Source organism: Heloderma suspectum, chromosome 1 (genome assembly GCF_057233095.1).
Source record: "Heloderma suspectum isolate Gila_16-S chromosome 1, 16-S_ref, whole genome shotgun sequence".
Taxonomy (NCBI): Eukaryota; Metazoa; Chordata; class Lepidosauria; order Squamata; family Helodermatidae; genus Heloderma; species Heloderma suspectum.
This window is the reverse complement of record NC_139458.1, coordinates 136,528,262-136,553,712: the sequence shown is the minus strand read 5'-3', so window position 1 is coordinate 136,553,712 and position 25,451 is coordinate 136,528,262. Positions and strand designations below refer to the sequence as shown.

Here is a 25,451-nt window from a genome sequence, read left to right as displayed (position 1 = left end):
ATGGATGGAGGTCCGTAACATTGTTCAGGAGGCAGCAACTAAATCCATCCCAAAGAAAAAGAAATGCAAGAAAGCCAAGTGGCTGTCTGATGAGGCTTTACAAGTAGCGGAGGAAAGAAGGGAAGCGAAAAGCAAGGGAGAAAGGGGAAGATATATCCAACTGAACGCAGAGTTCCAGAGAATAGCAAGGAGAGACAAGAAGGCCTTCTTAAATGAACAATGCAAAGAAATCGAGGAAAACAACAGAATGGGAAAGACTAGAGATCTCTTCAAGAAAATTGGAGATCTCAAGGGAACGTTTTGTGCAAAGATGGGCATGATAAAGGACAAAGAAGGCAGGGACCTAACAGAAGCAGATGAGATTAAGAACAGGTGGCAAGAATACACAGAAGAACTATACAGGAAAGATCTTAATGTCCCTGATAGCCATGATAGTGCGGTCACTGAACTTGAGCCGGACATCCTCGAGAGTGAAGTCAAGTGGGCCTTAGGAAGCATTAGTAACAACAAAGCTAGTGGAGATGACAGTATTCCAGCCGAGCTATTTAAAATCCAAAAAGATGAGGCCTCCAATAGCACCTGCCAAATCCCTAGCACTCCACCCACTGCTTTATCTGGCAATAGGAATTCCCCCCACCTCTGTTGCTCTTTCTCTCCCTCTCCTTCCTGGTTCTATATATCTCATGTAATGATTGCTGGTCCAAGTTTAATTGTGTTAATCTAGCCACCTTCTCCATTCTGTATTAAAGCCATGTATTCAGTATACTCTGTAATAAACCCTATATTTCATTCAAGCCCCAGTTTGTATTCATTTGCCAGTATCCCCATGACATCAGTCAGGGGTATGAACTAGCTTTGGTTGAATCCTGAGCCGAACTGGGCCGCTTCAGACCAATTCTGTCGCTGCCTGGGTGAAGCAGTCTTCCCTTCGAAGCGAATGGAAGTGAAACTGGACCGTCGCTTTGTGTGAGATTTGGCATTTTGAAGGGCTACACAAAGTTTGTCCTTGTGGATTCCCTTGTAGGCCGCTCCCCCTCCCACTGGATTGGGATTGGGGGAGTGGCAGCTTCACCGGCTCTGCATCCTCTCCCCAGTGGGAGAAGGCACAGGGCAGGAGAAGCGGTTTGCCACATGTGGGTCTTCTCTGATGGGGACATGTAGCGAAATGTGATTCTCAATAGGGACTGAGAGACAATGCTTTGTATGGAGAGTGAAACCAAAGGCGGAACGACTGAAGCACAAGAAGGAGAAGGCTGCACTACTAGTGAGTTTGTGAGAACTGCTCTCTAGTTTGTAGTGAATAAAGTAGCTATTGTTAACACTGCAGTCTCTGGCATTCATTAAACAGGATGTGCCAGGAAATTCATCCTCCCGACATGCCCGCCAGGGACCACATGGCGTCGGGGTGTGTGTGTCCACACCCCCCGACATCGTCCTGCCTGCGGAGGGCTGGCTGTGGGGGTCATCCAGCCCCGCACCCCATTCTGGCTGCCTGCCCTTCTTATATAATATGGAAAAACAGCAACAAGCAAAACTGTAAAGCGTAGTAGTTCAGAAACCAAATATAAATATTGCACTTCAGCTCAGCAGAAGATAGGGGTATTTAAATGGTGACATGTGAAGCTTCCTGAGGTGCAAATGGCACTTTCTACTGATAGCATGACTGCCACCCTTGGGGTGGAACATCTCAGATTAAATAGCAACAACAACATTGCTATTCTTTCTTCATAAAGGCCAGTCCCAAGTCAGGGCTCAGAGTATGTCAAGACACAGAAGAAATCAGACAGAAACAAGATCTCCTCCTTAGCAAGAATGAGGAGAATATCTGAAGTGGAAGACGTTTAGACCATCATCACAGACTGAGTCAACACGGGTGAGGGGGAAATTAGGAGGGCATGATGATGCTGACAAAACTCCTCCTATATTGCTTTCACTTCTCATTGCTTCCTGTTGAAATTTTAGACGTGCTGGGAGGCTGAGAACGAACACTTCAGAGAGTGTAAGTATCTCTGAAAGGAGGTAAATTAATTTGGGGCCAGGCTTTAACTTGAACCAGAAGTCAGTTCTGAAAGGCTTGAAGGAATAACAGGGTGCTCCTGAACATGAGCAGAGGGCTTTCCCCTCAGTATAAAATAAGCGGAAGGACAGAATTGTATAATTTAAGAGCAGGTGTGTGTGTGTGTTCCATTTTAAGACTAGTGAGGAGGCATCATTTGCTGGGAAGGATTAGGGGTAGGGAGGGGGTGCTGAACCTTTCCTGTGCCTGCCAATTCTCCCATCCAACCCCCTCCATGGTATTTCCCCTCCCCCTAATGTGGGCTTCCCCTGATCTTGGATCCTGCTTGGGGCAGGGGAAGCTTAAAATCCAGGCAGGGACACATTTTTAGTGTGGAATTAGTGGACAAAGGAAAAGTAAAGTACCCATTCTTCAAGTGCCCTATTCAAAGACACCCCACCCCTTAGCTTTATAAAATAAGGAATTTGATTATATGTATACGATATACAGACCAATTACATAAAATCTGCAGAGCTGAGCACAGAGATAAACTTCAGATAACTTGCTGCTATCTCAGAGTGCATAAAAATCTGGATAAGGTTTAAGTATTGGACAAATAAAAACTTTACATAAACTATTGCCAAAAGTACATTGAAAAAATACACGAGTCATACATTCCACTTCCTCGCATCCATGGGGACATTGATGTTCTGCAACGGGAACTCTTGACGTAGGTGCACTGAAGAGAACAGATAGTTAGACATTAAATCTAGCAAGTAAAAAGACTCACCTAAATCTTGCCACCGTCAAGTCTAGTAGAGGAAGGAAAAGGTGGGGTAAGTGTAAAGAGAACAGCTTCCTGACTGAGGCCATGGTTTGTTGATGCCTATTAGCATTAGGAAGAAGGCAGCTGGCTGAGAGCCCGCTGTTTCGTCCTTCTAGTTGCCACGGTGCAACAGGCGAGGACAAACTTCCCTTGTCCCAAGATAAAAATGCTACTTGGCATGTAAACAGAGCTCCTTAAAAAGATCTTTACAACCAGTGGGGTGTCTCAAGTGAGTTACTCCGAGCTGGCTGGTTGTTAGGGATACATGATGTTGTGGCCATCACAAACGTATTGTGGGAAAAAATGGTTCTTCTGAGTCTACTTTTAGTCCAATTGTTTTCCTTAATTCAGCTTGTCTGTGCCTCTGTGGTGTGCACCACCCTCCACATTTACTACGGCATGATAGCCCGGCCCAGGAGTGTGTCTTTCGCCTGGCTGTGAACTCTCTGACCCAATCAAGCGGTTTTTCCCCAGTGTTTTCCCCGACTGTGTTTCCCTGATGATTCCACCATTTCAGGGCTGGCTGTCAGAGTTCTGAGCTACCTTATGGCATTTACTTCACGTTGCCTACTACCACTAAACTCTAGTGGCTATCCCACAAAGTATAGGTGGGATATACTATCACTGGGCACTGGGAAACTGTAACTTAAAAAAAAAAGTAAAGCATTAAAAAAAGTGAAGCAAAATAGCGCTTTTGTCTGCAATACGCACACCCCCTATCTCACTCTCTCACTGTTGCGCATTTGTCCAGCAATACCTATACCCCCTATCTTGCTATTTTACTATTGTGCGATAGTGAGATAGGTGGTATAGGAATAGCTGGCAAATGCGAGGTAGTGACATAGTGAGATCAGGGGTATTTGTATTCCTCGAGAAATGCGTGATAGTGACACAGTGACATTCAAAACCCCTTCGTAGGTGTGATTTGTTTAACTACTTTCTTTCAGGATAGGTGATTTCTTCCTTCTCACTATGCCTCTATCACACAATTGCTCTGTCACACAACTGTGTGATAGACTAATTGCGTGACAGAGTCATTCTGTGATAATGTGCGATAGTGACAAAGTGAGATAGTACTCTTAAAGGGGAAGAAAAAAAAAAGAAATAGGTGGAATTGGGCATAGCTTGGGGACACAGGTTTCTCCCCAGAAGTAACTCCCATTGTGGTCAATGAGGCTTGTTCCATAAATATCCATGCAGCGTGTCTTTACTTGGGGGGATGGGGAAGGAAAAGAGAGAAAGAGATTGATTTTTGGCAAGACCATTTCATGAGGGAGAGACCTCCCAGGATTATATCAAGTAGCAAAGGATCTGCAGCTGTGTTTCCTTACTTTTGCTTTGTGGATGTAAGGAAGTAATTAGTGCTAAGCTTTGATCCATTGCATTACGGGAGTATCAGCAGAAGGAGAAAGGAGGGCCTGGAATGACACTGATGACTTTTACTCCAATCCCCCCACCCCACCTGGAAGTATGTTCTATGAAGCACTTTATACTGGTGTGGTGCACTCGCTCATGGAGCCCCACACAGACCAAAGCGCACCAAAGCCGATTCCTTGAAAAAATCAAGGAATTTTTTGATTTTTTTGAATCCTTCATTCACTTCTCCTTCCATTGTCATGGCAAATTCCCCCAGGTTTAAAAACAGTGGGTGTTCCCTCCTTGCCATGTCCCTGAAGAGAACCTAAGTGGGAAACTCTTAAGTAGTGCTGTGCTGAAAATTTCTTCTATCTTCTCACGCCCACCCCCCAACCATCATTAAATTTGATGGGAAAGAAATTGCCTCTGGCCTAGAGGTCTGAACAGAGCAGCTAGCACTCCTCCTAAAATTCTGAATGGAGCAGGAGAAAGCTAGTCTGTGTCCCTAAAAGAGAGTCCAGTTTCTGAAAACTGAAATCATTCAGCACTCTTATTATGTAGGGAAATATGATCCTGAATAGAGATTAAAGAGAAGGGAGAAAATGCCTCCTTATATGGTATGGCATGGAAAGTGAAATGAGAACACAGAAGGTGGACTGAAAAACAAGGAGGTTCTGCATTAGCACTGGATTGGACTGTTGGGTAATTTTACAGTCAGTGTTCCCGTGGTTGTGCGATCACACTACCGCATTCACAGAATTTTCTGTGCATCCTGACATCATCAACTTCCAATTTCGTAGCCCTCTCATGTTTTCCCACCACTACTTCCATCTCTTTCTTACCAGAACAAAATCTGTTAAAGAAAAGATGGAATAGCTGCACAGTGCCTTTTGATTGCTAGCAATTGCAGCCCTGCATCTGGAAGCACCCTTAAGCTGCAACCCTATACGCGCTTGCCTTGGAGTAAGTCCAACGGAACTCCATGGGACTTACTTCGCAGTAGTTGTGCATAGGATATCAGTGTCAGACCATGATGGAGTCACTGCAGTCTCTAGCATTCGTTATACAATTACTGTGAAGGACAGGCTTCATTGACATCCATTGAATTCTTTCTGGGACAAAAAAGAAGCCATTGTCCAGCAATTTTCTTTGCCTTTCTGTGTGTGTGAGCACCCAATACTGCAAAGAGTGTCGCAGTAATCCTACTGATGAATACTTACCCTACTGAATACTTACCCATGCTTTTTAACACCTCTGCACCAAACCACTGCGGGAAGTCATCAGGAGGTTTGGGCTGAAATGTCATCAGTATACAGATGATAATCAGCTCAACCTCTTGTTTCCATCTGCACATCCCAGGGAGACTGTGGAACTCTTGAGCCAATGTCTGGAGGCTGCTTGGGGATGGATGGGGTGGGTGAACAAGCTGAAACTTAATCCAGACAAGATGGAGGCACTGTGGGTTAGGAAACCAACTACTCTGGATGGAGGTGTACAGCCGGTCTTAGATGGGGTTGCACTCCCCCTAGAAGATCAAGTTCTGGATGTCCATAGAATTATAGAATAGTACTTGGAAGGGGCCTACAAGGCCATTGAGTCCACCCCCTGCTCAATGCAGGAATCCAAGTCAGAGCATCCCTGACGGATGGCTGTCCAGCCTCGTCTTGAAGGCCTCCAGTGTGGGAGAGCCCACCACCTCCCTAGGGAATGGGTTCCATAGTTGTATTGCTCTTAACAGTCAGGAAGTTTTTCTTGATGTTCAGCCAGAATCTGGCTTCCTGTAACTTGAGCCCATTATTCCGTGTCCTGCACTCTGGGATGATCCAGAAGAGATCCTGGCCTTCCTCTCTGGGACAACCTTTCAAGTACTTGAAGAGCGCTACCATATCTCCCCTCAGTCTTCTCTTCTCAAGGCTAAACAGGCCCAGTTCTTTCGGTCTCTCTTCACAGGGCTTTGTTTCCAGTCCCCTGATCATCTTGGTTGCCCTCCTCTGGACCCTCTCCAGTTTGTCTGCATCCTTCTTAAAATGTGGTGCCCAGAACTGGATGCAGTACTCCAGATGAGGCCTAACCAGTGCTGAGTAGAGGGGAACTAGTAGTTCTCGGGATTTGGAAGCTATGCTTCTATTAATGCAGCCCCAAAGAGCATTTGCCTTGTTTGCAGCCACATCACATTGTTGGCTCAGATTCAGCTTGTGATCGACAACAATTCCAAGATCCTACTCACTTGTAGTGTTGTTGAGCCACGTATCCCCCATCTTGTAACTGTGCATTTGGTTTCTTTTTCCTAGGTGCAGAACTTGGCATTTATCCCTATTAAATATCATTCTGTTGTTTTTAGGGATGTATGAATCCCTTACCTCGTTCCAGGTGGGGGCTTCCGCAGTGTGGGGGGGAGGCGATCTGTCCCTCTCCCCAGAATCCTCCCCGGCCAGCTCCGCTCCGTGGCGAGTCTACGGAGCTGCCAGCCAGGGCTGGCCGCTGCCTGACTTCTGGCTGCAGCTGGTCTTCGGACGCAAATGGCGTCTGGCGTAGCGGACACCATTTGTGTCCCCTGCCTTTTGCCATGATAGGCTACGTAAAGATTTACGTAGCCTATCATGGCAAAAGGCAGGGACGCAAATGGTGTCCGCTACGCTGGACACCATTTGTGTCTGAAGAGAAGCAGTGGTGGATGGCGGAGGGCGGCTGGACAGACCGGACCTGCCGATGACCAGGTTCATGAAGGTTCGCTTCAGAGCAGCCCAGCACCCCAATTTCACCCCGTTCCAGTAAACCGTCGCAGAGTTATTTCTCTCACCCCATTTTTCCCAATGTGTGCCGATTTCGCTGAAGAAGCCCAAATCCTTGATTCTCCAGTGCAGCATCTGAAGGCTCCCCATGAGACCAGCCCACCACCCCAATTTTGCCCCATTCCAGCAAACTGTCACGGAGTTATTACATCCACCATACCCCTCTTTCTCCTTCTTTGGGCACTTTCTCCCTGCTCACAATGACAGGCTCCTGAGGCCTCAACAGATCGGAGAAGCAACTTTACATAACATCAAAGAAGCAAGAATATTGGAGATGTGATTTAGCACAACAGTAGAGAAGTGAAGTAATGCAAACATCAGAGAAGTGCATCATCACGGAGGCTAATTACTGGTGAAATGGGAGTGTAGGGCGATTCTGAAGGCTGGAAAGACTCAGTGAGGTCACAGCCAGGTGAAAGACACACCCCTGGGCAGGGCTATCATGCTGAAGTAAATGTGGAGGATAGGGGCACACAGCACCAAAAGCAGGGAGCACCTAAATTAAAGAAATAAAACAGAGTAAAAGTAGTCTCAGAAAATCTGGCTTTTCCACCAGAAATCTCTGGGGTGGCTGCAGATTGGCCACACCATCATCTGCCATGAACGACCTCAAAATGCTCCCAATTCTCAGCAAATCCCCCATGAGGACAGCCCCCTGGAGTGCATTTTACCAACTTAGGCTGGTACACCAGCAGCAGCCCTAACTGGAGAGAACGGATCTTGCCTCAGTTATCCACGCACTACTGGACTACAGTAATGCACTGTATGTGAGGCTGCCTTTGAAGGCAGTTCAGAAACTTCAGCTGGTGCAGAATACAGCCGCCTGGGTATTGGTGGGGGAGAGGCTATTCGATTACATAATGCTTGTACTGTGCCAGCTGCTCTGGTTACTGGCGTGTTTTCAAGACCAATTTAAAGTGCTGGTTTTGACCTTTAAAGTCTTAAACGGTTTGGGACTAAGTTACTTGAAGGACTGCCTTCACTCATATCAGCCTGCCCACACTTTAAGATCAGAAAGTAAGACCCTTCTCATGTACCCACCCATGAGAGTGGTTAGGCCGGTGACCACACATGAGAGGGCCTTCTCTGCAGTGGCCCCACACCTTTGGAGCAAGTTGGCATTGGAGGTCCACCATGTTCCATCATTGCAGACTTTTAAGAAAATGTATTATTTTACCATGGCCTTCTCTTGATACTGCTGTTGTTGCTGTTATTGCCATTGTTGTTGTTACTGGTTTTATTGTTGCCCTTTATTTTTGTTTTATTGCTATTTTACTGTGTTTATGGTTTTTATTGCTTTTAATATTTTAACTGTTTTTATGTTTTAACTGTTTTTATTTCTGTAAGCCACCTTGTGAGGGCTTCTACCCAGAAAGGTGACCAAGAAAGAAATATTTTAAATAAATAAAATAAATAAATATTGTGTGTTTACCTGTCAGTCCACTGGCGGGAGACTCAATTTAGTATATATCACCCATGTGTGTATGATGGTGGGGCTGTGTAATATTTGTCCACATCTGAGAGAGGGTTTTTCATTTGTCTCTCTGATTTCTTTGTTTGCAGATAACTTAGCTGTGGCAATAGATCCAGTGAGAATGGCTAGTGGAACAACAGTGTACATTCCCCCCAGCGGTGGCAACGTAATCCAAACAGGCCAGGGGTTCCTCCCCAGTAGTATTATCCCACCAACAGGGACGGTACAGTATGTACAATATCTGCAATACGGAGGCCAGCAGCTTGGAAGCTCCAGCAACCCTCCTCAGCAGAATTGTCAAGCAGGGCCACTGCAGAAACTCCTCAAAGTAGAGACCAAGACTCTGGGGGTAAGTGTGTTCACCATTTGCTTAAACAAGCCAGGCATCGTAAACCAAGAACAAACCCTGCTTTGCAATCCTGGTTTGTAAGGACCACAAGAAGCCAGGAACCTCCGGTTTGGACAACACACTAAACATTCAGTTTCTGGTTAGTTTAGCTTAGGGGCAGGTAACCTTTTTGGGCCCAAGGGCACATGCAGCGATTTGAGAAACTGTCCTGGGCATCACCACAAAATGGCTGCCATGGGAGGCTTGGCTAGTCACAAAGGACAAGTAACATGCCCAAAAGACTGAGTACAAGGTGGGGGGGGGAGGTCTGAGCCCCAACACACAAAACAGTTCCTTTGAACCCACACTTTTATGTGCCAACAGAAGGTAAACTCTTTCTCTTCTCCCCCACCCCCCGCAATCTCCCCCCGCAGCCCCCATCCATTCAGACATGCAGGCACACAACCCCCCCCCCCCCCCAGCACTTCAGGCTGCTCCCAACTCACTCTCCCAGTCACTTGCTGGCTTCCCATTGCTCTCACTAGTTCCCTCCCTAGGACTCGCTCTGAGGTAGACTTCAGCCCCGGTAACTCTCTGTAGGAATTAAAAACTGACTGTCCTTCTTACAGAATGCATGCAGTCAAAATAAAAAACAAACAAACATCGCTACTTAAATTGTCAGCTCCCATTTAAGTAGCGTTGTGCAGACTCAAGCTCAGCCCCTCCTTCGCTGTCCCCAGGAATCCATTTGGGCCGTTTCATTTGTGTGAGGGCTCAGTCCTAGAAGCTATTTACTGCACAAGAGATGAGGCCTAAAATATGTAACATGTCCCCTAAAAACCTGAATATCTTTCCCCAGTGGAGGCTGGTGCTCCGATTTTGGTGAGGCTTTAAATCCATTGGGGGTTTCAGTCAGAACCAGCCAGAAATCTAAAAGAGCTATCCAAAGTGCTGAGCCATATCCCCAAACTAGGTTCAGTGCATTGGATAGCTCCTTTAGAGTTCTGGCTGGTTCTGACTAAAACCCAGAGTGGATTCACAGTTCCAGCCTCCACTGCCTTTCCGTCATCCCTGAAACGACCACGGTCTCCTCACCCTTTTCAGGCCATGGAGTAGCACAGCCTTCTTGGGAGGGGTGAGCCATGAGCTGATCTTAGAAATGTAAAAACTTCCCTCCCCTTGGAAGGCCGGACCAGCACTGGCAGGACGACTCCACAGATACTTGCATTGCCACGGTTGCCCTCAGTTCAGCCAGCCTCGAGGGGGTGGCTTCAGTTGGATTTCTCTCTGTCCCATCAGCCAGGACAGCTAGACTGGTGGGGACGAGGGAGAGGGCCTTTTCTGTGGTGGCCCCCACTCTGTGGAACTCCCTCCCTAGGGAACTCCACCATGCCCCCTCTTTAATGAGCTTCCGCCTTGCATTAAAAACATGGTTGTTCAGGCAGGCATTTGGGGTGGGCTAGGGTATTTTAGAAAATGTTTTTATTGTAGAATTTTATTGTTTTAAACTGTTTTATTGTATGCTGTACATCGCCCAGAGTGGCTGGGTGACCAGCCAGATGGGCGATTAATAAATTTAATAATAAAAATAAATAAATAAAAATAGGGTTGGGGCTGGGGCCCCAGGAGCCCAGGCCTAGTAATGCCCCTGCCTACTTGCACTGTCACGTTTCCCTTCAGTTCAGCCAGCCTCAAGGGTGGCTTCAGATGGAGGGAGGGGGCTGGGATTTGTCTACTGATTGGCATTTGTTATCCAAATGTTTTGCTGTGGGTGTCTTGTTAATTTTCACGAATGGAGTTGGGAGCTTTTAGCTATGGATGTTAAGATGGTTGTGGCTGAGCATGCTGTTCTATCTTACTTGGAGAGACTGTAGAAGTGGTACCAAGGTGAAAGATGCTCAGATTCTCCCAGAAGAATGGACCACTACCAAACGTCATTGCAATAAGGTTCAGGCCCAGATCATTTCTCTTTGGTGGCTGGGTGGAAGTCTTTTCCAGCTTTTGCATTTCATCTGTGCCAGGAGTTTCTTTGGTGAGTTCTGGGTAAAGAATAGATGCTGTTTCAATTTTGTATTAGCCAAAGGGAATAGATCAAACCCTTCTGGGTCTTTCTGGATTCTCAAGTGACGTTTTCAGATGACGATAATGAGTCAATATTCATGTTTTTCCAGAATTCAAGGAATTGTTTGATGTTGTTGGTGCATTTTCTTCCCACAGGGCATCCAGATTTTAATTGGATTGATACACATTGGCTTTGCATCCATCTTACTTCTTAACTCACCCCACTTGTCTATGGGTACTATATCAGGTTATCCATTCTGGGGGGCAATATTTGTAAGTATATTTTATGCCTTTGGGAGCCAGTGTGCTTCAGTGTCTGTGGTTGGGTGGGCAAGATGTGTACCTCCAGATGTTGTTGGACTGCAGTTCCCATCAACCCTAGCCCAGGATAGCCAATGGTGAAGGATTATGAGAGTTGCAGTCCCACAACATCTGGAGGGCCACAAGTTGCCCATCCCTGGTCTACAGTTTTGAATTCAGACTTTGCAGTTCTGCATTCAAATTGCTGTTCTGACATTGATTTTTGTGTGGGCAGAGAACCGATTATTGGTAAGGAAACTTGTATAGAATCAGCATAGGTTTGCTATGAAGAATGAAAAAATCTAGCAGCCTTCCCTAACCCGGTGCCATGTTTTGGACTTCAGCTCCTATCAGCCTTACCAAGTGTGGCCAATGGTCAGAAATGCTGGGAGTTTTAGTCCAAAACATGGGGATGGGGGGAGGCTGAAAGAAACGGTAACTGCTCGGAGCGCTCAGGGTAAACTCAGTGGAGACTGGTGGCTCTGATTTTGGTGGGGCTGTAAATCCATTTTGAGTTTCAGCCAGAACCACGCAGAACTCAAAAGGAGCTATCTAAGGTGCTGAACCAATTTTAGGGATATGGTTCAGCACCTTGGATAGCTCCTTTAGAGCTCTGGCTGGTTCTGACTGAAACCCAGAATAGGTGCACAGCCCCACTGAAATCGGAGCCACCAGCCTCCACTGGATAAACTAGAGTTATATTAATCTACCTGGACATCAAGACTGTCATCTGAGGCCTTGCTCCAGGTGCCCCCTCTAAATGAGTACAAGTGGATGGGTGGCACCAGGGGCATTGCTAGGTTCTTAAAAGATCCGGGGCACAGGCCCCTAACACAAATTTGCATATATATATATATATATATATATATCCATCCATATCTGAGTCTAAGCGCACCATATATATATATATATATATATATATATATATATAAATATGGAGGGGGGTGCATGTGGTGTACTTGCATGTGTGTATAGATTACGCACATGCATAGATTACACACATGTATAAGAGGCCATATTTATCTCCCTATTTTCCTTGTGGATCATTGTTCTGAAAATTACAGACAGCCTAGATTGTCCCTAAGTAAGAAACCAGCAAAGTTTCAGAAGGATAGGTGCAGCAGTTCATGTGAAAGTGGAATTCTCCACTTTGGGGGAGGGAATGATTTGCTTTCCCTTCCCTTCACTCCTATGCCAATAGTTTTGGGGTAAATTTGTATGAAAATGCACAGGTCATTAGAGGTGTCCCCCAGGCAAGAAACCTGCAAAGTTACTGAAGGATATACATGCATGCATATTTTGAATGACTAGAATTTATTTACATTTCACCAATGTTAGCAGCAGGGGAACATGGGTGGGAAGGTGCTATTGCACTCATGTCCTGCTTGTGGGTTGCCCGTGGGCATCTGGTTGGCCACTGTGTGAACAGAATGCTGGACTAGATGGACCTTGGTCTGATGCAGCACGGCTCTTCTTATGTTCTTAAACATAAGGGTGCCTCCGAGCATATGCTGAATGCTTTTCTTTCACCACTGAGCACTTATATTCTCCCCCTACCAATTCTATTCCCCGCCCTGCAACCATCCCTCCTCATCCTACCATCCTCCAGCAACTCTTCATAAAAACAGATGTCTTGTGTTGTGAAACCCTCCTCTACCTCCTCCTTGTTATGCACAAGCTCTCATTGAATCATCCTCCCCCATAACTTCATTTGTGCCAAGACTTCACCAGGATCTAGACAATGAGTCTATTCTCAAAACTAGGGCTAAGTTATGGAGAAACTCTGAGCATGTATTAAGTGCCTTTCCCTCACTGCTGAAGCTACAGTTCATGCAAACACACACACACACACACACACGCATAGGACTGAGCTGAAAAGGGTCGTCAGTTTGTTAGACAGAACTGAGTAGGCACTGTATTAAGCCTGCAGTACCATGCTCACAACTCAGGACATATTCCTGAGTAAACATGCAGAACATCAAGGTGCAAACCTCCCTGCAAAAGTAAGTCGTGCTGGAATCCTATGCACACTTTCCTGAGGGTAAGCCTCATTAATCATAATGGGACTTCTCAGTAGGCATACATAGGATTGCATAAATTAGCAATATTTATCTCCCCTCCACTTAAAAAGCACTGAAGTGGCCTCCAAAGCGCATCCGGGGGGGGGGTGTGTGTGTCCCTGTACAGCCCTAGCTTATACCTGCCCCTTGCATGTGGATGGTGCCAGCTGGCTACATTTTGGCTACCCTTCAAGAACTGATGACGATGATACGATGATGATACGAATAATGATGATACAGAGAATGCTTCTCCTCCTTTAAGGATGACACTAGTTGGTCTTCAAGGGGAAAAGAGGCTAGTGGCAAATGTTGTTCCCATAGAACTCAGTCTTTCTGAGTAGAGAAAGATTTCCTATACGTAAGTGAACTGTTGTCAAATGCATCTTTTTTCTTCTTTCTACAGTTCATAATTTCTGGATCCCTGTCTGTGTCAGTTGAGAAACATCTAACCTCCTCCTTGGTGAGAGAATTAATAGTTTGTATCCCTTCTATAATACTGGCGAGGACAACAAAGACGTTTCTTCCTTTTACACATCCAGGACCATTGGCACAGTCTACCCTACTCAGATATGCCTTTACCATAAGTCAAACTTCTGGCACAGGGTGCCCACGTAGTCTCCTCAAGCCCCATCCCCTGTTCCCATCAACAATATGCTCTTAAACACACTAAGCTTTGTCTCAAATTAAGACCTTCTTTAAACCATGGCTGCCTTGTGTCTGCCACCCAGACCCTGGCTTGGCACCCTGCTAATAAGGTTCAGGCAGGCAATTGAATATTCCCTGGGCCCCTTCCAATGTTCCCTTGGTGGTGTGGGAGCCACTGAATTGCAGCATTTTCCTGAGCCTTGAAGGTAATGTCAGAAGCCGCGAGTCACACGGGAGGTGACCACAACGTGGCTCCTCCCCCAGTTTCTGGGAGGAATCACAGTGGGGATGAGCCAAAGAGCCATGTTGGGCAACAAATAAGCTTACTTATTATGACACATCTGGGGCCGTTTCCACAGTCTACCCCTCTCCAGATATTCCTTTAGTCAGAGTTCTGGAATGGGGGACACATAGTTCCATGAAGTCCCATCCCGTTCCCATTAACAATCAGCTCTTGAAAAACCATGTTTTGTCGCAGAACAGGGATGAAAAATTTTGAGACAGCCATGTGACTGCCAGTCACACCCTGGCCTGGCACCCTTCTTTCATTGGGTCACTTCTGATATTCCCTTTCTGGTTTGGGAGTTTCTGCATTGCAGCTCATGGGGACCATGAAGGGAATGTCAGAAGCCTCGGGTGGCAGACGACCACAGTGTGTCTCCGTTTTATGCCAGCACGTCCCCAGTTTCTGGGAGAGTTGGCAGTGGGATGCGCAAAGGAGCCACATTGTGTACTCCTCTGATGTGACATAGAGCCTCCAACATTACTGTGTGGGATGGAAGCAAGCCATACTGCAGGAGTGCCCATGGTATGAATGCAACATTAGAAGGGGCCCACTGGGTTCAGAGTCTGGCATGACAAAATCACTGTTAATGAGGATGCGGGCTGAATGACATGTTCTGTTTAATGGGTATTGGAGCCACAGCATGCAGGAAGGACCGATTTATCCCTTCCCTCCACAACCAAGATCTGGACCCATCCACCCGATGTGGCTACCAGCTTATAGCAGTACAGGGAGGAAGAAACTTCCATCCAGATCACATCTCTGGAAGAAAGGTATAAACTTCCCCTCCCTGCATGCTGGAGTCCTAACAACAATTGTCCTCTGCCTGCACCTCTAATTAATTAAAGAAAAATCAGAGATGTTGCTGAACATTATGCATTAAGTGTAGCGTGTAATTTGGCTTTGGGTGTGAATCAGGGGTAGGCATATACATCAAGTTAAATATTAAGCAAAAGCTTTAGGGCAGGTGGCGGTCCACTTGAATATCCCTCTTCACCTTCTCCTTTTGATTACACTGCTGTATTAATCTTTTTAAATCATGCTAACAGCATTACAGTCCCATTTTAACCTTTTAAAGGGGCCAAACATGGCATACCTTCAATAGCAGGAAAACAAACTTGCAGATAGTAGAGGAGAAAGGTCAGTTAGAGAGGTTCGCCTGGCACCTACATTGGACTCCTTCCGGCACCAGGTGAAGACCTTTTTATTCTCCCAGTATTTTAGCCGATTCCATTCCTAGTCTTTTTAGCTCTGCTGTTTTAAAGCTGTATTTTAAATCTCTGCATTGCTGCTAGGTTTTATTCTGGTTGTACTTTTATATTGTAGTTTTAAGCTGTCCTATTTTATATTGTTTTATGCTGTACCTCGTGGTTTTAATTTTTGTGAACCACCCAGAGAGCTTTGGCTATTGGACGGTATAGAAATGAAATGAATAAATATGCTATAAAAGCAATTAGAAAAACCTTGATAGGGAGAAGGGTGTGTGTTTGTACACACACGCACACACACACAGTTTTTTACGAGGAGTGGGTCAATGGGTCTTTGTGTGTGTGTGTGTGTGTATGCGTGTGCACACTTAACATTTTTATTGATGACAGTCTGCTAAAGGGTGTTTAAAATTCTATTTTAATTTTTACATTATGTAGCTGACTGGTATGAAGTGTCATAGGTTTTCTCTATAGATAGGTTTTCACACCCTTGCTATTTAGATCAGCATTAAGATGTTCAGCAAAGTGTGAACCTTCCTGTGAGGGAAATACAGCACTCCCATGAGTTGGGTCAAGGAACTATATTGACATTTAACTCAAGAGACAAAATTCCTTAACAACTACTTTCCTTTGCTTAAGCATCAGCAATGCATAGTAAGAGAAACATAACAACCGGACAGGGAACAACTGATTGGTTCAAAATTAGGAAAGGAGTACGACAAGGCTGTATATTGTCGCCCTGCTTATTTAACTTATATGTAGAGTACATCATGAGAAACGCCAGGTTGGATGAATCACACGTCAGAATTAAGATTGCCGGGAGAATTATCAACAACCTCAGATACGCAGATGATACCTCCCTAATGGCAGAAAGTGAAGAGGATCTAAAGAGCCTCTTGTTGAGGGTGAAACTGGAGAGTGCAAAAGCTGGTTTGAAACTCAACATTAAAAAAAACAAAGATCATGGCATCTGGCCCCATCACTTCCTGGCATATAGAAGGGGAAGAAATGGAAGCAGTGACAGATTTTATTTTCTTGGGCTCCAAGATCACTGCATACGGTGACTGTAGCCATGAAATTACATGACTGTAGCCTGGACTGCAAGGAGATCAAATCAGTCAATCCTAAAGGAAATCAACCCTGAGTGCTCATTGGAAGGACAGATACTGAAGCTGAAGCTCAAATATTTTGGCCACCTAATGTGAAGAGAAAACTCCCTGGAAAAGACCCTGATGCTGGGAAAGATTGAAGGCAAAAGGAGAAGGGGACGACAGAGGATGAGATGGCTAGATAGCATCACCGATGCAATGAATATGAACTTGAGCACACTCTGGGAGAGAGCGGAGGACAGGAAGGCCTGGCGTGCTATGGTCCATGGGGTCACGAAGAGTCAGACACGACTGAACAACAACAATTTAGAAACTTAACATAACTATTAGAACTGTCCCACAAAAGACTTGGGAAGAAAGAGGACCTGAAGGGTACCTAACATTTGTGGGCTCAGAGTTTAATATTTATGCTATACGTTCTCATGGTGTAGCAGAGAAAACACTGAAAAACATGTCCATGTAGCATTTTAAACAATAGACTGTCCATGTAGCATTTTAAACAATAGACTGTAAGTTTCAAAACTAAGATAGAGTTTGCATTTTCTTTTTTTTATCTATATGTGTTCCTGAGCTAGATTATAATCAACATCTTTGTACCTTACATCATTTCACAATTACTGATTTCTCCTTTCTGTAAGATAATTTCTAGCTAAATAGCATCTTACTGACCTCTTGTTGTAAGTAGGTTAGAAGGTTAAAAGGCTGCTAATTGGCATTTACCCTTCCTCAGTGAAAAGTGAGATCTAAAGACAAAAAAAATCCGAAGCTGCACAGTTTCATGTTGTTCATAGATCCATCCACAATGACCTGAGTGGCTTCAGTTTTCTCTTGGGATTTAAATTTCTCCTGGAACAGGGCTGTGGAACCTCTATACAGGTTGGAAATCGGACTTCCTACCAAACACATGTTTTGCTTCAGTTTGACTAGGTGTTACTCCTTTTTTCTCAATGATTTGAATAAATCTGTGCACTCTGGAGTTTTTGGCATTCTAACTGGTTGTCTGTCTCTTTCAGGTGAAATGCAGCGTGGGAATGAACATCACCAGCGCTGTAATGGCATTAACTGGCATCATTCTATATGTATTAGACCTAGTTTTCAGTTCTCTTAGAGGTCCTCCTTATGACCCTCAACCTGGCTATTATTGGGAAAAAGTAAGTGAATAAATTCAACAAAGAACTTTGACTTCATGGGTAGGATCTAGAAGGGCAGATGCATATAAATGGGAGAGAAACCCCATAGACTTTTGCTTGGTATTTGAAAATGCAGACACGGCTAAATCTGAGGGAATAATACACCTCTTGTTTAAGGCTGTGGGTCAGTGAGGATGATTTGAGCCAGGGGCTTTCTGGTTCATAACTTAGTCTCATTACCATTATATCCATGGGGAATCTTAATAGCCATTGTTTTAAGGAAGCCAATATTTTAAGGGAGCCAATGTTTTATAGCCAAACATTGGAATCAAATAGCCAAAGTTTTAAGGAAGCATGATGTAGTAGTAATGGGGGACTTCAATTTCCCCGATATTTGTTGGGAGACAAATTCTGCAAAACATGGCCCCTCCAGGAAATTCCTGACTTGTGTGGCGGATAACTTCCTCCTACAGAAAGTAGAGGAAGGAACTAGAGGATCGGCTATCCTTGACTTGATCCTAACCAACAGAGATGACTTAGTGGATAAAGTAGCAGGTACAGGAACTCTGGGGGAAAGCGACCATGTTGTACTTGAGTTCTTGGTTTTAAGGGAAGCAAAAGCTGAGTGTAGTCAAACGCATACCCTGGATTTTAGGAAAGCTGATTTTAATAAACTCAGAACAATGATCAGTAAGGTCCCATGGCAAGCGACACTAATGAGAAAAGGAGTCCAAGATGGGTGGGAGCTTTTAAAAAAGGAAATTCTCAAGGCACAATCACAAACAATTCCAACAAGAAGAAAAGGTGGAAGACAACAGAAGAAGCCAATGTGGCTTCACAAAAAGCTTAGGGATGACCTGAAAACAAAAAAGGACACATAAAGGAAGTGGAAAGAAGGCCAAGTAACAAAGGAAGAGTACAGGCAGGTAGCACAGAATTGCAGGGATGGCGTCAGGAAGGCTAAAGCTGAGAACGAGCGGAGGTTAGCGAGGGATGCTAAAAACAACAAAAAGGCTTTCTTCAGCTACATGCATAGTAAAAGGCAGAGGAAAGAAATGGTTGTTCAGCTATTAAATAAGGATGGCAAAACGATAACAGATGACAAAGAAAAGGCAGAGGTGCTGAATTCCTACTTTGGCTCAGTCTTCTCCCAAAAGAGGGTCTATGACCCCCCTGGCAAAGACGAAGTACAGGCTGAAGGGGCAGGATTGCAGCTTGAGATCGATAGGCATATGGTCAAGGAACACCTAATTACTTTGAATGAGTTCAAATTTCCAGAACCAGATGAACTGCATCCTAGAGTCATAAAGGAACTGGCAGACGAACTCTCAGAACCGCTGTCTATTCTCTTTGAGAAATCGTGGAGGACGGGGGAAGTGCCAGATGACCGGAGGAGGGCTAATGTTGTCCCTATCTTCAAAAAGGGTAAAAAGGAGGAACCTGGGAACTACAGACCAGTCAGTCTGACATCAATCCCTGGGAAAATTCTGGAGCAGATGATAAAGCAATCCATCTGGAAGCACCTTGAAAACAATGCCGTGATTACTCGAAGCCAACATGGATTTGTCAAAAACAAGTCCTGCCAGACAAATCTGATCTCATTTTTTGATCAAGTAACCTCCCTTGTAGACCGTGGGAATGCTGTAGACATCATATACCTCGACTTCAGCAAAGCTTTCGACAAAGTGCCCCATGATATCCTGATGAGCAAACTAGCTCAAAGTGGGCTAGATGAAACAACGATCCAGTGGATCCACAGTTAGCTACAGAATTGGACTCCAAGAGTGCTTATCAATGGGACCTTCTCAAACTGGGGAGAGGTAACGAGCGGGGTACCGCAGGGCTCAGTCCTGGGCCCAGTGCTCTTCAACATTTGTATTAATGACTTGGAGGAGGAGGTGCAGGGAATGCTGATCAGATTTGCAGATGACACAAAATTGGGCAGGATAGCTAATACTTTGGAAGACAGAAAGAAAATCCAAAGTGATCTTGATAGACTGGAGCGCTGGGCAGAAAACAACAGAATGACATTTAATAGGGATAAATGCCAAGTTCTGCACCTAGGAAAAAGAAACCAAATGCACAGTTACAAGATGGGGGATACGTGGCTCAACAACACTACAAGCGAGAAGGATCTTGGAATTGTTGTCGATCACAAGCGAAATATGAGCCAACAATGTGATGTGGCTGCAAAAAAGGCAAATGCTCTTTGGGGCTGCATTAATAGAAGCATAGCTTCCAAATCCCGGGAACTACTAGTTCCCCTCTACTCAGCACTGGTTAGGCCTTATCTGGAGTACTGTGTCCAGTTCTGGGCACCACACTTTAAGAAGGATGCAGACAAACTGGAGAGGGTTCAGGGGAGGGCAACAAAGATGATCAGGGGACTGGAAACAAAGCCCTCTGAAGAGAGACTGAAAGAACTGGGCCTGTTTAGCCTTGAGAAGAGAAGACTGAGGGGAGATATGGTAGCGCTCTTCAAGTACTTGAAAGTTTGTCCCAGAGAGGAAGGCCAGGATCTCTTCTTGATCTTCCCAGAGTGCAGGACACGGAATAATGGGCTCAAGTTACAGGAAGCCAGATTCTGGCTGAACATCAGGAGAAACTTCCTGACTGTTAGAGCAATACGACAATGGAACCAATTCCCTCTCCCACACTGGAGGCATTCAAGATGAGGCTAGACAGCCATCTTTCAGGGATGCTCTGACTTTGATTCCTGCATTGAGCAGGGAGTTGGACTTGATGGCCTTGTAGGCCCCTTCCAACCCTACTGTTCTATGATTCTGTGATTCTTAGAAGCTCCTACGCTTCTGTTTTGGACAGGTAGATGAGCAAACAGGTTTTTTTTCCAGGTGTGCAGTCTCTGGGGCTTACTGTTGAAGGAACTATTCTGGGAAGGATGCCTGCCATCTTGTGTAGGAGCAACTCACGAACTTGTCACTAAGATATTAAATTTTAAAACATAGCTGACCCACATTGTAGTTTAAAGTTAGTACTTAGGAATTGGTTGTTGTAGTGAGGTGTAAAGATAGCTTCAGCTCCAGAACTTGTGTGGTGCCTCTCTCATCTCATACGGGAGAGATGAGAACTCAGAATAGTCTGAGGTACTTTTTCTGCTGTACCAGCCACTTCACAGACCCAGTAGTGGGGATTTCCAGGCTGTTCATGTCAAATTTGTGGGTCCGAAGAATTCCAGACTTATTTATAATATTGCCCTTGATCCAGATAAGTTTGTCATGCTGTAACTCAACTCAAATCAAGTTAGTCATGACTAACTTAAAACCCACTGATTTCATTGGACTGAATCCAATGATTAAGTCTCATTAATTTCAATGAGTCTACTAAGGTTGGATCTAGCTCAATGGGATCAAAGTTTGACTATAGCCCTTTTCAGTCTATATGGGAAAGTGCAGGCTGGCCCTGCAGCCTCCAGTTCCACTCTCACGGCATTCCCAGTGATACAGGGCTTCTTCACACAGAGCTTTTATCCAGGTATAGGCATTGGTTGCTCACCGAAGTTTGCGGGTCCTCTAGATGACATCATGAACCTCCAGGGCACCTCCCACACTAACTAACCTTTATTCTGTTTTTTAAAAGATTGGAGATAATGAGCTATCAAATTATCAGGCTTGAGTTCCGCTTGCGTTCTCTCATGAAAAAGGAAACCACATAAAAGGAGCTAGACCACAGTGCCATCTAGCGGCTGTGTAATGAAACATATGGAAGACTCAGATAAGGGGGAAAAGGAGGGGGGAAGGAGGGGAAAGAGCATCTGTCATGATCCTGCATTTGGAAGCAGAAAGCCCCGTTTTAAATGTGGGATTTTTAGGCTGGTGTAGAGATGCTCCCAGAGAACTTTAACCACAATCTAATGAATACAGTTACACTTTCTCTTCAGACTTTCCCCATCAAGACAGGGAGGTTGTGGATGGAGGGAGCGGGGCCAGCAGGAACATCCCCATCTCTTGGCCATACTTCCAGTTTCTGAATGCCTGTATAGGGTTTTTGTTAATCTCAGTCCAATCCACTGACTTTGTCTAATGGTATAGTAGAATTCCCAGGTATTCTCTTCAGCTGTTTCCTTCACGCAGGAGACTCCTGGCTTCAAAAAGGTGATGCAGACGAAGGTTGAAAATGAGCATATTTTTGCATGTGAGGCTTAATCTCAATTTTCCTTTAGTCTCACACAAAAGAACTAATTTGCCTGTACCGAGAGGTACATAACAAGTATCTTTCCACATACAGTCTGTAGGTACCGGTATCTCTGTCCTGCTCCTCTTGTTCAGTATGCTGGAGTTCTGCATCGCTGTCTCTTCTGCGCATTTTGGGTGCCAAGCAGCCTGCTGTAACAGTGACGCGGTAAGCATATGTTTATGATACTGGGCTTGGTTGGAGTTTAGGAAGAACTTACTGAGAAGTACAAGGCGAGATTACTCTTGTTTATATCCCACTCCACCCCCCCTGCTTTTATCTGCTTAACAACTTGTGTCCCCGCTGCTTTCGCTGGCAGTAGCAGAGCATGAGGAAGAGGGATTTCTTCCCTCGCAGTATGTCTAGGTTGGATTTGGCCCTCATGCAAGACTTTTGAGCAAAACATGAGAATGCTGAAGACTACAAAAAGATAATATGCTAACCGCTTCTCCTGCCCTGTGCCTTCTCCCTCTTAACCCACTGTTATTACACATAGAGTGATTGTTGGGAGTGGGGAAAGTCTCTGATGACTTGATCCTTCACATGACTATCTGAGCCAACAGGAAGGAACAAAGGTCACCGTGGGTTCCTTGCTTATCTGGAACTAAAGCAAATGTAATAGTACATAAATAAATAAAAACAAAAGGAGTGACAAACAGGTTGATTTGTGAGTGACTACCTTTGTAAAAAGAACTTAGCGGGTTGCAGGCAAAGCTGCGCTCCTGTCTTCCGAATGGAAGGTCATACTTTTAAAATGGCGTCAGCATAATGGCTCTGGTAATAAGAAGCCTGTTTCTCTTTTCCAACTTCTCTGTTAATTCAGCCTCTTAGCAGAGAAAAATGCTTCAGCAATAAAGACATCAACAGATTCTGTTGCTCACAAGAGGGGTGGCAGGTGCTCTGGCAAAGTTCTTCTTCAAAGGAATTGGGGCAGTTACTTTATTAATAATGACCGGAGGGGTGGTGGGCTTGAATGCCATCATGGTGATGATGACAATGCTATCAGTGACAATGCTGATGACAAGGAGCGTGCTTTTGTGTTACAGCAGGCAGTGGTTTTTGTGCCCTATGCGGTCACCGGTGATACTGTGGTTCCCACTGAAGTCAATCCCGCTCCTCCTCCAGCCTATAGTACTGAGGATTCTTCTCAGAAATGAAAGTGAAGAACCCAAGGGAAAAGACTTGGCAAGTGTCACACTAGCAATCTGGGCAAGCCAGCTATCTCAGGAGGAGTAAAATATTATTTATTTCCTTTTAAAAATAATTGCAAATATAGCCATCTACCCAGAGTATGTGCTAGAACAGTAGCTTTTAGTAGATTAATCAATTCAAGTAATCCATTACAAATGATGGAGAGGTATCCCTCCTGCTCTCCCACATAGGAGAAAATGGCTCTTCTGTGCTGTTTGCTATAACATGTGTATAAAAGCCAAGAAATGAGAAATGTTCGTTTTCTTCAGAACTATCGTTTTATCCATATGCAAGTGTATTTAGATGGCATTGACTGATACATTCCACTGGAACTCATACAACGAATTGGTTACAAATTCTTCACTAGGGTGATATTGCCATTCTGTGCCGATCCAAGGTAGCTTTGTCAATAAAACTTGAAATGGAGTTTCTTCTTTCTCTGACTTGGGAATCTGAGATGTGCGGATTGGGGATGGGTGAATCATTCTATTTGCTGTGTATGTTACTTTTGCATGTGTTCTCCCCTAAGTTTATTCCATCCTGGTTCTGCATTAATATGCATTTAAAAAAAAAAATCTGCCCAAAAATCTGCATGTAAAAACATAGTTAAATATGTATTTTAAATAAATGTGTACCTACCTGGGGCCCCCCATCACAGCCTTTGTCTTCATGAGAACAAAAACAACTGCTCATTGTTTTCCTAGAAGCAGGGTGATTTCTTCCCACCATTGCTTCATGAGCTGCTATCACTGTAGCCCAGGTATCTGGTTCCCTTTGACAAATTCCTAGTTCACTATGAACCTATGGGAAAGGCCCTGTTTAGAGCACCTTCCCCTGAAACAGGTAAATAACTTCCATATTCCTTCTTTCCTTATCCTCCAACTAAGCTGTGCCAACTCTCTGTTCATGCCTCGTGTTGCCCGATGCTGTGTGATCTACCTCCCAAGGCTTTCTTCCCACAGAGCCTTTAAACTGCGACTGAGATTGCTCCTTCATGGAAGTTCGCGGGCTTTTAGTCTTTGCATGACGCTGCGACTCCCCAGGGCGTCTCCTGCACTAAATGCCCTTTGTTCCATTTTTAAGTCGATCTCAGATAATGAGCTATCAAATTACCCCATTGAGTTCCCTCGATGAAAAGAGGAAAAGCGGCAAGGAGCAAGATCACTGAAAGATAATGGAAGACTCAGATACAGGGAAGAGGAGTGGGAAAGGGAAGTGGGTGAAAAAGGGAGTCATTGTGGTCCTGCATTTAACACAGGAGCAGAAAGCCTTGTTTTAAATGTAGGACTTTAGGCTGGTGTACAGATGCCCCAAGTGTGTCCCATTGCATCTAGGCCTCCAATAGCACCTGCCAAATCCCTAGCACTCCACCCACTGCTTTATCTGGCAATAGGAATTCCCCCCACCTCTGTTGCTCTTTCTCTCCCTCTCCTTCCTGGTTCTATATATCTCATGTAATGGTTGCTGGTCCAAGTTTAATTGTGTTAATCTAGCCACCTTCTCCATTCTGTATTAAAGCCATGTATTCAGTATACTCTGTAATAAACCCTATATTTCATTCAAGCCCCAGTTTGTATTCATTTGCCAGTATCCCCATGACATCAGTCAGGGGTATGAACTAGCTTTGGTTGAATCCTGAGCCGAACTGGGCCGCTTCAGACCAATTCTGTCGCTGCCTGGGTGAAGCAGTCTTCCCTTCGAAGCGAATGGAAGTGAAACTGGACCGTTGCTTTGTGTGAGATTTGGCATTTTGGAGGGCTACACAAAGTTTGTCCTTGTGGATTCCCTTGTGGGCCACTCCCCCTGCCAATGGATTGGGATTGGGGGAGTGGCAGCTTCACCAGCTCTGCATCCTCTCCCCAGTGGGAGGAGGCACAGGGCAGGAGAAGCGGTTTGCCACATGTGGGCCTTCTCTGATGGGGACATGTAGCGAAATGTGATTCTCAATAGGGACTGAGAGACAATGCTTTGTATGGAGAGTGAAACCAAAGGCGGAACGACTGAAGCACAAGAAGGAGAAGGCTGCACTACTAGTGAGTTTGTGAGAACTGCTCTCTAGTTTGTAGTGAATAAAGTAGCTATTGTTAATACTGCAGTCTCTGGCATTCATTAAACAGGATGTGCCAGGAAATTCATCCTCCCGACATGCCCGCCAGGGACCACATGGCATCGGGGGGGTGTGTGTCCACACACCCCGACATCGTCCCGCCTGCGGAGGGCTGGCTGTGGGGGTCATCCAGCCCCGCATCTCATTCTGGCTGCCTGCCCTTCTTATATAATATGGAAAAACAGCAACAAGCAAAACTGTAAAGCATAGTAGTTCAGAAACCAAATATAAATATTGCACCTCAGCTCAGCAGAAGATAGGGGTATTTAAATGGTGACATGTGAAGCTTCCTGAGGTGCAAATGGCACTTTCTACTGATAGCATGACTGCCACCCTTGGGGTGGAACATCTCAGATTAAATAGCAACAACAACATTGCTATTCTTTCTTCATAA

The 25,451-nt window shown here is 45.0% G+C and overlaps 1 protein-coding gene and 2 long non-coding RNA genes across 4 annotated transcripts in view; 2 read left to right on the top strand and 1 right to left on the bottom strand.

Annotated features, from left to right (window-relative positions):
* The window catches only part of LOC146357977 (uncharacterized), a 717,854-nt gene that overhangs the window by 640,465 nt on the left and 51,938 nt on the right, over positions 1-25,451 (top strand). The window lies entirely within an intron of this gene.
* Positions 1-25,451, bottom strand: part of LOC146357980 (uncharacterized) — a 38,284-nt gene that overhangs the window by 11,672 nt on the left and 1,161 nt on the right. The window contains exons 2-3 of the long non-coding RNA XR_014792624.1: positions 10,632-10,811; positions 2,671-2,735 (exon numbers count right to left, since the gene is read on the bottom strand). This is a non-coding gene — a long non-coding RNA (uncharacterized LOC146357980). The remainder of the gene's footprint in view (positions 1-2,670; positions 2,736-10,631; positions 10,812-25,451) is intronic.
* LOC146357981 (membrane-spanning 4-domains subfamily A member 15-like) lies at positions 1,961-24,511 on the top strand. 2 transcript variants are annotated; one of them, XM_084860373.1, is made up of 7 exons: positions 1,961-1,999; positions 8,534-8,793; positions 10,990-11,106; positions 13,597-13,653; positions 17,452-17,589; positions 21,814-21,927; positions 22,809-24,511. In XM_084860373.1, exons 2-7 carry the CDS (start codon positions 8,566-8,568, stop codon positions 22,914-22,916), a joined length of 762 nt encoding a protein of 253 aa, XP_084716499.1. In that variant the 5' UTR covers positions 1,961-1,999; positions 8,534-8,565; the 3' UTR covers positions 22,917-24,511. The 2 variants fall into 2 exon arrangements, with proteins under 2 accessions (XP_084716499.1, XP_084716492.1); XM_084860366.1 differs by having other exon boundaries at positions 22,806-24,511.

Bases quoted from the DNA above. Each gene is read 5' to 3' on its own strand.
- LOC146357981 (XM_084860366.1), top strand. From the start codon at position 8,566: ATGGCTAGTGGAACAACAGTGTACATTCCCCCCAGCGGTGGCAACGTA. The intron at 11,107-13,596 runs GTAAGTATATTT...TTCTTTCTACAG, and splicing joins CATTCTGGGGGGCAATATTT to TTCATAATTTCTGGATCCCT. The intron at 21,928-22,805 runs GTAAGCATATGT...TTTGTGTTACAG, and splicing joins CCTGCTGTAACAGTGACGCG to CAGGCAGTGGTTTTTGTGCC.